Raw genomic sequence first — 12193 nt, forward strand, 5'->3', positions numbered from 1 at the left:
TAAATTCCTACCAGAAAGGTTTTAATACTTTTTAGAAGAGAATTCTGTTAAAATAAGATTGGAAGACTGGGTAAGATTTTAAAGAAAGAGTTTTCCTGATTATTGTGGCTATTGAATGTGTACAGTGGGCTCTTATTGCTGCAAGTCTATGAACCCTAATGCCTATGGGGGATATGAGTATACTTGGAGTGGACCCTTTCTGAAGTTAAATGCAATCATGCCTCTTTCTGCCTTATAACACGAGCCTCAGTGTATATAGATAAAGTACCCTGAAAATTCAGGGGATTAGAGGTAAAAACTTTTTTCCTACAAGAGAAATTTATTGTATTGGTAAAACTGAGTGTGAAATCAAGATTTCTGATTTATACACTTTGTTGGAAAGAGTTACTCTTTGGACATTTAGTTTATGACTAGTTCCATTGCGGGGTGTGTATGTATGTGTTATGTGGATCTTGGTGCACATCTTTGTGCATATAGCTTTTGAAAAATGATTATTTTTGGATAAGTTTCCAGAAGTAGAATGCTAAATCAGAGGTTGTACTGTTTCTAAATAGTGTTTGAAGTCTTAGACTTACGTATGATAGAAATTGGAAAGCGACTCTAACACTAAGTTAGTCTAATTCTTTCTCCTCACAGGCTCCGAGTTATGCAATTGGCAGAATTGTAAATAGAGCCTAGGTTTCCAGTCTGGTATCCTAATGACATATTCTGTATTCGTCCTTACTGAAATATTCAATGGGCTAGGGATTTCAGAAATTCTTACTTCTTGTCTCATATGTTGTAATTTCTTTTATTGTAGTTTTTCTTTTGTGCCTTTGAACTGAAACTGTCAGACCCTTTGATATGGCTAGAGGCCCAGTGCACAAAAATTTGTGCACTGGGGGGGGGCCTGTCCCTCAGCCTGGCCTGTGCCCTCTCACAGTCTGGGACCCCTCTGGGGATGACCACCTGCTGGCTTAGGCCTGGTCCTCGGGGGGATTGGGCCTAAGCTGGCAATCAGACATCCCTCTGGCAGCCCGGCAGCCCTTGGGGGATGTCCACTTGCCAGCGGGGAGCAGACCTAAGCTGCAGTCAGACATCCTTAGCGCTGCTGAGGAGGCAGGAGAGGCTCCCACCACCACCGCTGTACTGGCAGCCATCAGCCTGGCTTGTGGCTGAGCAGAGCTCCTCCATGTGGGAGCACACTGACCACCAGGGGGCAGCTCCTGCATTGAGCGTCTGCCCCCTGGTGGTCATTGTGTGTCATAGTGACCAGTCATTCCCAGTCTTTCTGCTGTTAGGGTCAGTTTGCATATTATCCTTTTACTATATAGGATAGAGGCCTGGTGCATGGGTGGGGGCTGGCTGGTTTGCCCTGAAGGGTGTCCTGGATCAGGGTGGGGGTCCTGCTTGGGTGCCTGGCCAGCCTGGGTGAGGGGCTGATGACTGTTTGCAGCTGGTCACACCTCCTTCAGGGTGGGGGTCCCCACTGGGGTGCCTGGCCAGTCTGGATGAGGGGCTGAGGGCTGTTTTCAGGCTGGCCAAGCCATCGACGGAAGCTCCCAGCCTCTTCTTTTTTTCTTTTTATTCTGGGATTTATTTACCTTCTATAATTGAAACTTTGTTGCTGCTCCAGCTCTGAGGCCAGGGCCTGCTGAAAGCAGGCATCTGGGGTTTGTTTAGCTTCTATAATTGCAACTTTGTTGCTTAGAATGGAGCTCAGAGCCCGGCCATAGCAGGGAGGAAGCTTGGCTTCCTCCATCACTGGAGCAAGCAAGCCTCCTGCTCGCTACAGCTGTGTGGCTGCCGGCCGCCATCTTGGTTGGGTTAATTTGCATATCCTGCTGATTTGCCAGTGGGAAGCATAGCGGAGGTATGGTCAATTACCATGTTTGTCTATTATTAGATTAGATAGCATAGCTGAAACTTCAAAAGAAAATTTCAGTATCTAAATGCATCTTTATTATTGTCAAACATTATTTGAGCGTTCCCACTTGTTCTTGTCATTAAAAAGTAAAGGGAAGAAAGTTTCTGATTTGCCACTTTCTGACTGGCAGCATACCTTGCACATAGTAGGTAGTAGTGAAACATGATTTCAGTTCATCAAAACTTTGTGCTTGGAAAATGATCATAATGTGAACAAGAGGCTCTGAGCCTCCCAGTGGGATACCTAGGTGAGAAATAGAAGCATATAGCCTGTATTCTCCCTGGTTGAGAATTTACCCCTAACCTATTGAAGTCTTTTACCATACCCATGCTCTTTACTTGGAAGTTGAAATCAGTTTGGAGCAGATCTGAAGAAAACAATTTCTAACCCTTTTTTAAAATCTTTAAAGTCTTACCCAGTCTTCTAATCTTATTTTAACAGAATTCTCAGCTAATCCTCTAGAACAGTGGTTCTCAACCTGTGGGTCGCGACCCCTTTGGTGCTCAAAGGACCCTTTCACATGGGTCGCCTAAGACCATCCTGCATATCAGATATTTACATTACCTTTCGTAACAGTAGCAACATTACAGTTATGGAGTAGCAACGAAAATAATTTTATGGTTGGGTCACAACATGAGGAACTGTATTTAAAGGGGCAGAAGGTTGAGAACCACTGCTCTAGAATGAGGTTTTTCTCTTCTGAGGGTCTGTCATGTTCACAGCTGTCTGCTGGGGCTTGGTTTATATAGTGATGAACAAAAGTGTGATGGGACCTGCTTTCATTGTCCAGCGGACTATAATTTTTGATGTACTTTAAAATATTTGGGATATAATTCTACGCTTATTTATACTCAATGGGTAACAAAATGTTTATATTCACAGAGCGATCGATGTCTTACTCTGATGAGTCTCGACTGTCGAATCTTCTTCGGAGGATCACCCGGGAAGACGACAGAGACCGAAGACTGACTACTGTAAAGCAATTGAAGGAATTTATTCAGCAACCAGAAAATAAACTGGTAAGTATAGCGTGCTTGGAAATGTTGATAATTTTTGTGTTTCCATAATAAACTAGGTAAATGCTATCCAGAGTGGTTTAGGAAGGGAAAAGGTTTGCTTCTAAGGTGCAGTAACAGGGATTTCTTATTCCAGATAAATTTGGCCTGTATTATGATGATCTAGAATTTAATGCCCCTATTCTGTAATTTATCTACCATTGTTGGATCCACATTGGTTCTGCAATAAAGTGCTTTTAACACATGTATTATGTTGTCCTCGAATTTTTTTTTCTGTGTTTCAGAACAGAATATCTGTTGTTTTTCATATGTGAAATTGGGGTAGGGGTTACATATTTTGTTCATGGGTAAGTTTGGTCTGGTGATCAGGACCAAATAAATGGAAAAATTCTTTCAAGGACAAAATGTAGGAGCAGTTACATATTTCTCTCTACCCCAAGTAATTCTCCTAATATTAAACTAAGAATTTGATATGAAGAGAAAAATTAATGAGAAGTTGTATGGTCAATCAAATAATATTTGATTCAAAGCAAGCTTCTCCCCCAACCCCCAAATTTTATTAAATTTTATTATGAAAAATTATAAATATACAGAAAATTCAAAGAATTTTACAGTAAACATCATGTGCCCATCATCTAAATTCTGTCATTAACATTTTACCATATTGCTTTATTATATACTCATCTCTCCCCATCAATTTATTTTTAAAAAATGCATTTCAGAGTAAATTAAACAAGCCTTTTGAGTTTTTTACCCCCATTGATGATCATGGCTCTGTTTTATATGGGTGAATTTTTTTCATAGTCTGAAAAAAAACTTATTCCTGAAATATGCTAATTGGGGACTGTGAGCTGTTGTCCAATTATAATTTGGAAGGGTACGCAAGAAAAAGTACACAGTGTTATTCTTAAAAGTACAGGAATTTGAAGTTTTTATAAATGTTTGTTTTTTTTTAAGGTACTGGTTAAACAATTGGATAATATCTTGACTGCTGTACATGATGTGCTTAATGAAAGGTAAGTAACAATGGTTAAATTTAAAATGTAAGGTATATTTTTTGAAATTATTAAAAAATAAACAAGATAAACCCATTGGTTTCATTTATGAACATCTATTTAATGTTTCACTGGATTCTCTTGTCATCTTTATCTGTGTTAAAGTATTTATATGTTAATAACCATTGACTACAAATGGAATCCTTGAAAGGGAATATAATTTTTTAAAAATTTGTTAACATAACTGAATAATTGAGGATTGACATATAGAGTGACATAAATTCTTAATGCAGGCATGAATGAATGAATGAATGAATGCAATTACCGTTTGTAAACTAGAGAATTTTGAAATTGCTTAGAGAGTAAAGGTGAAATGGATCTTCCTTTTTTGGGCAGCTCAAACCTAGTCTATGAGGCTACTGGGGTTCTCCAAAGGTATGCAATCATTTATTTGTATGGTGGCTTCCAAAGAATTGCAGTGTTGGAAAGCACCCACAATTTATCTCAGCAGGTCATGAAGCTTACTGTTTTATTTTACATAGTTACCTATTATACTTAAATGAGTGTTGTTATTCTTTTAAGTTTATTATATTTAACTTAGGAATTTCCTATTTTTATAGCCCTTACATAGTGAACATTATATAGCATATATTTATAGTGTGTTTTATCTAATCATTTGTTGCTGCTTTTTTCTGTGAATCATTTAGTGAAGCTTGAGATGGAATTGAAAGCATGAATTTTAGTGTTTTTTGTTTTTTCCTTACTGTTTGTAAGTAATTGAATCTGTAAAAGAAAGCCCAGTGTCTAATTAAGGTGCTTTTGGGTACTGCAGGATAGAAAGAATAGAGAATATTTAAGGTGAATAAAATCTCAACCTTTTATGTAGTTTGAATAGAATTTTTAAAAAAATCATTTAAGACATTCTTTTGTAAGATATTGTCATTCTTATCCTTGAAAGCTTAAGCTTTTTGTGTATTTTGTTTTGTTTGCATTAAAATAAACACAGTAGCAAATTGCTTCAGGAATTGAGACAAGAAGGCGCTTGCTGTCTTGGCCTTCTTTGTGCTTCTCTGAGCTATGAGGCTGAGAAGATCTTCAAATGGATTTTTAGCAAATTTAGCTCATCTGCAAAAGATGAAGTTAAACTCCTCTACTTATGTGCCACCTACAAAGCACTAGAGACTGTAGGAGAAAAGAAAGCCTTTTCATCTGTAATGCAGGTAAGATTGGGGGGAGGGGGTGTTTGATGATGTGCTTGGAATGAAAATTGTCTTTAATATATGTCCTGCGAAGAGGAGCTTGAAAAAAGGAAATTTAGAATAGAGCTATCTACTGATAGTAAATGCGATATAAGTAAAATTCCTCTTTTTGAATTTGAGTAAAGGACACACATTAAAGATAGCCTTAAAATAAGTTAGGTTTCCCACCCCCCACCTCTCTGCTTTTTAGAAGCTTTCCTTTGAATTTGTTTAGTACTAGAATTATTTGCAGGTTTTAAAATAGGAACTTCATGGAATAGGAGGGGCTTCACATTTTTTTGAGGGAGACAAAAACTGAACATCACAAGTCATACTAGGCTTTTTTAGGTTTGATAATATGTCAAATATTCTTATTCCAAGTGATGTAAAATAATTGTGTATAAATTAATATCAGTCCTACTTTATTCTGCCTTTTTAAAGGATGCATTTTTTTTTTCTTGATTATAGAGGTCATGAAAAAAAATTTTGAAAAGATTCGAAAATTATCTGTAACTAAACAGCATAACACCAAAAGAGCTTATCCTATTTGTTTTAATTGATTTCAGAGAGATAGAGAAATGGAGAGAGAGATAGAAACATCAGTGATGAGAGAGAATCATGGATCTGCTGCCTCCTGCACAACCCCCAATGGGGATCAAGCCTGCAACCTGGCATGTGCCCTGACTGGGAATCTAACTGTAACCTCCTGGTTCATAGGTCCATGTTCAACCATTGAGCCACACTGGCCAGGCTATCGTATATAGTTTTTATATTATGAACTTTCCCCTAAATATTTATTTTGAAACTTTTAAAGTCCACAGGAAACTTCAGTATAGTGAACACTATACATCAGAGGTCCTCAAACTTTTTAAACAGGAGGCCAGTTCACTGTCCCTTAGACATTCCACACATGCGCACTGCTGGCCCAGGACGAGTCGGCTGCTAAGCAGGACAGGCAGCGGCTGCAAAAACACCCGGCGGGCCGGATAAATGTTTTCGGCGGGCTGGATAAATGTTTTCGGCGGGACGTAGTTTGAGGACCCCTGCTGTACATCCTTTACTTAGATTTGTCACTTATTAACATTTTGCTACAGTTATTTTATTTTTATACATACACATATACTTTTTTGCTGAATCATTGGAAAACAAATTACACATATTATGACAATTTACCCCATAATGCTTTTACATGTATCTCCTAAGAATAAGGCTATTCTCTTATATAACAAAACTATAATTAATTTTATTACATAATACAACCTATATTCAGATTTCTACAGTTACCTCTGAGATGTCTTTTATATCTTTTGTCTTACCCAACCAGAATCTCATCAAGATTCATGCATTGTGTTTGGTTTGTGCCTCTTTAATTTTTCTCAGAACAGTTCTTTGTACCTTTTTGTCCCCCTTATTTTGTAGAATGATCTACTTTCTGGGCTTGTCTGATTATTTCTTTCTGATTAGATTTAGTTTAGACATTTTGGTCACCAATACTTTATAGAAAGTTTATACTTACTATTGCATCACATCAGTAGGCATATAACTTCAGGTTGTCTTATTCCCTGAGATGAAGAGTTTGATTACCTGGTTGAGATGAAGACTACTCGGTCTTTCCATTGTGAAGGTTTATTTTTCTCCCTTTGTATTTAGTGATTAATCTGGGCATGATGTTTTGAGACCTTCTGGGTATCCTGTTTTTTGGTAATATTTCAATGATTTTTAGCATCCATTCATGTTCTGTCTATAGATTATATAACGTTGGCTGTTGCATAATGTTTGTTTTCTAATTCTAGCATTTCTATATTTATAACATTCTTTTGTAAACACAAGCTTTCATTTTTTGGGGAAAAAAGTGGCTTTAAATGGCTGCAAAATATTATGTGAGTGGTATGCCATCTATTTATTTAAAAGAAATATGTAGTGATAATATGAGCCTGTAAGTCACTCATGAATTGGGGTCATGTTAATCTCTAAGTCATTCCAGTTTGAAGCATGTATTAATATTTTCAAGCATAAACTGCTCTATTTTTTTAATTAGAAAGTAACTGTGGTATTTTTTAAATGTTCCTAAGCACATATTAGTTTCTGTATTTGAAATGTAATCACATCAATGCATTAAAGAGAGCACTTAGGCCGAAACTGGTTTGGCTCAGTGGATAGAGCGTCGCCTGCGGACTGAAAGGTCCCAGGTTCGATTCCGGTCAAGGGCATGTACTTGGTTGCGGCACATCCCCAGTAAGAGATGTGCAGGAGGCAGCTGATCGATGTTTCTCTCTCATCGATGTTTCTAACTCTCTATCTCTCTCCCTTCCTCTCTGTAAAAAATCAATAAAATATATTTAAAAAAAAAAAGAGAGAGCACTTAGGAATAATGTAAATAGACGTTACTTAGAAATAATTTTAACGGACATCAAAGAGGAGAAAACAGTATTTGTTTCCAGCCTAATACCTTAGTGGAATGAAATGTTTTCAACTTTTTTTGAGCTAAAACTATAGAATTTATTTTCTTTGGTATTATAGTCAGATTTGGATACAGTCACTATTAAATAATGAACCTAATTTGCTTGTTTTCTTCCTGTTTTGTTGAATGTTCATGGTTTGCAATTTTTTTTTTTCTTAGCTTGTAATGACCAGCCTGCAGTCCATTCTTGAAAATGTGGATACACCAGAATTACTTTGCAAATGTGTTAAGTGCATTCTTTTGGTAGCTCGATGCTACCCTCATATTTTCAGCACTAACTTTAGGGTGAGTATTCCAATCCCCTCTTTTCTGATGATGGAGTGAGAGATTGATTGCATGTATAAGGACCTGGGAACTCAAGTAGAAAACAAAGTTTCTGCTCCTTTGAGTATAATTAAGTGATGTTCAAGGATCCAGGATTGAATGGTGCAGCATTAATGTTTTTATAAAAAATACTACCTATTTTCTGACACGCATGCCCTAAGATATTTAAAGAAAAATATATCATTTTATCAGTGTCATAAACAAAGTTCCATTTTCTTCTGGCTGCCCTCTCTCTTTTTCACTTTAAATGTCAAGTAGGTAGACAGTAGATGTCCTTTCTAGGGCCACTTACTCTGAAATCATCCACAGGTGGAATAGTAGTAAGACCTTAAATTTAAATTGCTTGGTGCCCTTCTCTGTTTCCATCCAGGATACGGTTGATATATTAGTTGGATGGCATATAGATCATACTCAGAAACCTTCGCTCACACAGCAGGTGTCTGGTAAGTGGTGCAGCATATACCAATTATGTAACTATTGTGGGAAGGAGCACTGATCCCTCAAAGACCAGCTATTAATTGTTTCACAGATACAGTTTGGCTATTATAAATGAACATTACTTGTTAGGTAAATTTAGCTTTTCAAAAGAAATTTGTGTACTTTGTAGTAGATAGGGAGAGTCCAAGTAGTGATTATAATGCTCCAGTAAGAAATTGAAAGGACTTAACTAAATCCTTTGTGGCATGTGCTGGTAGGAGGGGATATAATAGTGGTCATATCCTGAAATATAGAACGGAAGGTCCTAGATATTTGTGACTTGTGTTGTTGTTTTTTAAATTAAAACACACACACAAACATGGATTAATTTAGAAAATTGTCATAAATGATAAAGAAAAAAATTTTTTGAGTTTAAGTGAATGACTAGCAAGACTCACTTGGGCACTTCAGCCCGTTCTAAATGCTATAGTTTCTCTTATTTGGTGCAGTAAAATTCTGAAAATAAGGTATGCAGGTGAATCTGGTTCTGTGTCATTTATTCTGGGGAAATCAGTGCATACCTTTGGTGGCTAGCTGTGGCCCTAGGATAAATAACCAGGCTGGTTGTTGGTAGGTTGTGGCATTTTCGTCTAAGCCAGTGATGGCGAACCTATGACATGCATGTCAGAGGTGACACGCGAGCTCATTTTTTTGGTTGATTTTTCTTTGTTAAATGGCATTTAAATATATAAAATGAATATCAAAAATATAAGTCTTTGTTTTACTATGGTTGCAAATATAAAAAAAAATTCTATATGTGACATGGCACCAGAGTTAAGTTAGGGTTTTTCAAAATGCTGACACGCCGAGCTCAAAAGGTTCGCCATCACTGGTCTAAGCCATGTGTATAGTGACAATATGGTTATTAAATCTGCTGAAAAATAAGGATGTGAGATACATATTCTGGAGAACATTTATTTTTGCAGTATTTAAAAGATGTTGGTTAATCATGGTTAGCATGCTTAATAGTTAGTAGTCCTGGTTTTGTGATACAGGTCGTGTTTTAAGAGTTGGCAAGTTGAAAACCAGAAAATAAGGCTCAAATATATTTTTTATTTGGATATTTTTTTTAAACTTTCTTATATGATTCCTAGGGTGGTTGCAGAGTCTGGAGCCATTTTGGGTAGCTGATCTTGCTTTTTCTACTACTCTTCTTGGTCAGTTTCTAGAGGATATGGAGGCATATGCTGAGGTGAGTATAGACAAAGTTATTTCCTAAAATTTCAGTTAAAAAAAACCAAAACATTAACCAGTGTCACCCCAGTAAATTCAAAAAAAGGAAAAAAATAAATTGCTACCAAAACAAAAAAATCTTAAAGTGCTATATTTATTTTAAAATAAGTCAGACCACCTGACATTTGAACAGGAATTATAGGACCATTGCCAATGTATTATTTTTCTTAGATGAGTTTTTAAGTTACCAGCAGAATTACTGAAAAGACTGAAAGAAAAATTGCAGGCCTGATTTTGCAAAGCTTGAAATCGTCTTGGTAGCTGGTAGCTTTCTGAAGACATTTTCTGTAGTTCACTCTTATTTTTTGTTAACTAAAAGAGACTTAAAAAGTGAGGGGAGGCCTGGCTGGTGTGGCTCATTTGATTAGAGCGTTGTCCTGTGCACTGAAGGGTCACTGGTTTGATTCCCAGTTGAGCAAGTACTCAGGTTGCGGGTTCTTCCCTGGTGGGGGTATGTATGAGAAACCGATTGATCTTTCTCTCTTCTCTAAAATCAGTAAAAACATATCCTCTGGTGAGGATTAAAAAAAAAAAGTGAGGTGAGTTGTTAAAAGTATAAAAGCCCCTGAAGACTTTCCTCTTACATGATTGGAGAGCACAGATTATACTTTGGAGGACATGACTTGGTTTCTTCCACCAACTTTTGCAGCTGTACAAGTGCTTGTAGCAGTTTTAAGGGTGCTGCTGAAGTCTCTGTTACTGGTTCTTGGCTTTCCTGGCCCTACTGTTATGGCTTAAACCTACTGTTATCTGACTGAATCTTTCTGGGTTTCTTCCCTACTCAGATCTACAATAATTCTTGTTTGGTGTTCAAGCTTCCGTTAAGATTTAGCTTCATATTTTTGTTATACCTTGGCTACTTCTAGCCAATAAGAATTCACTGCATTTTTAAAAAATATTTTTTAATTGATTTCAGAAAGGAAGAGGGAGGGAGCGAGAGATAGAAACATCAATGATGAGAGAGAATCATTGACTGGCTGCCTCCTGCAAGCCCTACACTGGGGGATCAAGTCCGCAACCCCAGGCATATGCCCTGACCAGGAATCAAACCGAGACCTCCTGGTTCATACGTTGACAACTCAACCACTGAGCCATGCTGGGCAGGCAAGAATTCACTACTTTTAATGGCACAAGTCTACTTGCCCCCTTTCAGAGAACAGCGAGGGAATATTTTGTTTCCACATGTTTCCTTGCCCCCCATACATCGAAAGTCTTTGTTCCTCTCCCACCTTTCAAGCTGATCTGCCTCTCTGAAGCCACTTATTCTAGTTTGTAGAGATTCATCCCTTTGATATCCATAAAATCTAGTTCTCTTTCATTATGTGATTGTTTAATTATCAGTAGTGATATATTGGTTCTAGTATCCCATTTTTTACTAATCTTTTCCTTTTGAATATATCTTATTTCTGCAACTAGATTATAAATCTGGAAACCAGATCTTATACTTTTTACCTCCCTCCTCCTCACCTCCCCCCCTCCTGCTCCTGCTCCTCCTCCTCCTTCTTTTTCTTCTCTCTTTCTCGTGTGTGTGTGTGTGTGTGTGTGTGTGTGCATGCATGCATAATGTTGGTGTGGGGTACTTATTATTTAGTTGAGTATTTTGAATACCTGGAATTAGATTTTACCAAAAAACAATTTAGGAATGGCAATAGTTTTGGTTTTATTTATACCAACATAAAACTATATAGTATATGTACTACACAATTCATTTTTTCTCAATACCTATCTGAATTGGTACAGAGGTTATTTCCTTAATCTGCTGAGGTTAATATTGCCTTATTTAATTAGAAGTAAAATCTACTTTTACAACTAGATTCATGTTTCCTTTTCTCATACTTCTTTATTTGTAAAAATCTATAAAGTGTCTTACTTAAATAAGAATGCTGTGAATTCACTTCTAGGACCTCAGCCATGTGGCCTCTGGGGAGTCAGTGGATGAAGACATACCTCCTCCTTCAGTGTCATTACCAAAGCTGGCAGCTCTTCTCAGGGTTTTTAGTACTGTGGTGAGGAGCATTGGGGAACGTTTCAGCCCAATTCGGGGTCCTCCAATTACTGAGGCATATGTAACAGATGTAAGTGTCTTTAGGAGTTGTAAGTATTATTCAAGAATAAAATTGTTTTGTATTATACATGTTTCTGTTTACCTGGTATTCTATTATTAACCCTTTATTTATTTAGCATGTATGTATTTGGCTGCTTTCTTAAATAGCCAGGAAAGTTGGAAATTCTATATTTAATCCTCCTCCTACTTCCTCCTTTCCCCCCATGAAAAAAAGGCCACTGTGAATTTTAAAATGTCCATGAACTTTTCTATTAGGAGATCCTTCATTGATCCCATTTATTCTTGGTTTTGAACATATATTAAAATTTTTTGTTTTTTAATAATTATTATTTTACTTTTAAATTATTGAGTCTCCTTTTAGTTTTCAACATGCTAAAAATAGCACACTATAGAGAAAGCCTCAAAAAATAATTTTCTGTGAGCATGACAGGATGAAACAACTAGATAGGCTGACATCAAAGGATATAAAGATATAAGG

At 36.9% G+C, this 12193-nt stretch overlaps 1 protein-coding gene across 4 annotated transcripts in view; it reads left to right on the plus strand.

Annotated features, from left to right (window-relative positions):
• Positions 1-12193, plus strand: part of SMG1 (SMG1 nonsense mediated mRNA decay associated PI3K related kinase) — a 153715-nt gene that overhangs the window by 75449 nt on the left and 66073 nt on the right. For all 4 annotated transcript variants that reach the window (XM_070412908.1, XM_070412909.1, XM_070412910.1 and 1 more), the window contains 7 exons: positions 2789-2925; positions 3880-3938; positions 4924-5137; positions 7776-7901; positions 8311-8383; positions 9512-9609; positions 11552-11725. In XM_070412908.1, the coding sequence (XP_070269009.1) occupies positions 2789-2925; positions 3880-3938; positions 4924-5137; positions 7776-7901; positions 8311-8383; positions 9512-9609; positions 11552-11725 (881 nt within the window). The remainder of the gene's footprint in view (positions 1-2788; positions 2926-3879; positions 3939-4923; positions 5138-7775; positions 7902-8310; positions 8384-9511; positions 9610-11551; positions 11726-12193) is intronic.

Source organism: Myotis yumanensis, unplaced genomic scaffold (assembly GCF_028538775.1).
Source record: "Myotis yumanensis isolate MYYU_CA2020_CCGP unplaced genomic scaffold, mMyoYum1.0.hap1 SCAF_4, whole genome shotgun sequence".
NCBI lineage: Eukaryota > Metazoa > Chordata > Mammalia > Chiroptera > Vespertilionidae > Myotis > Myotis yumanensis.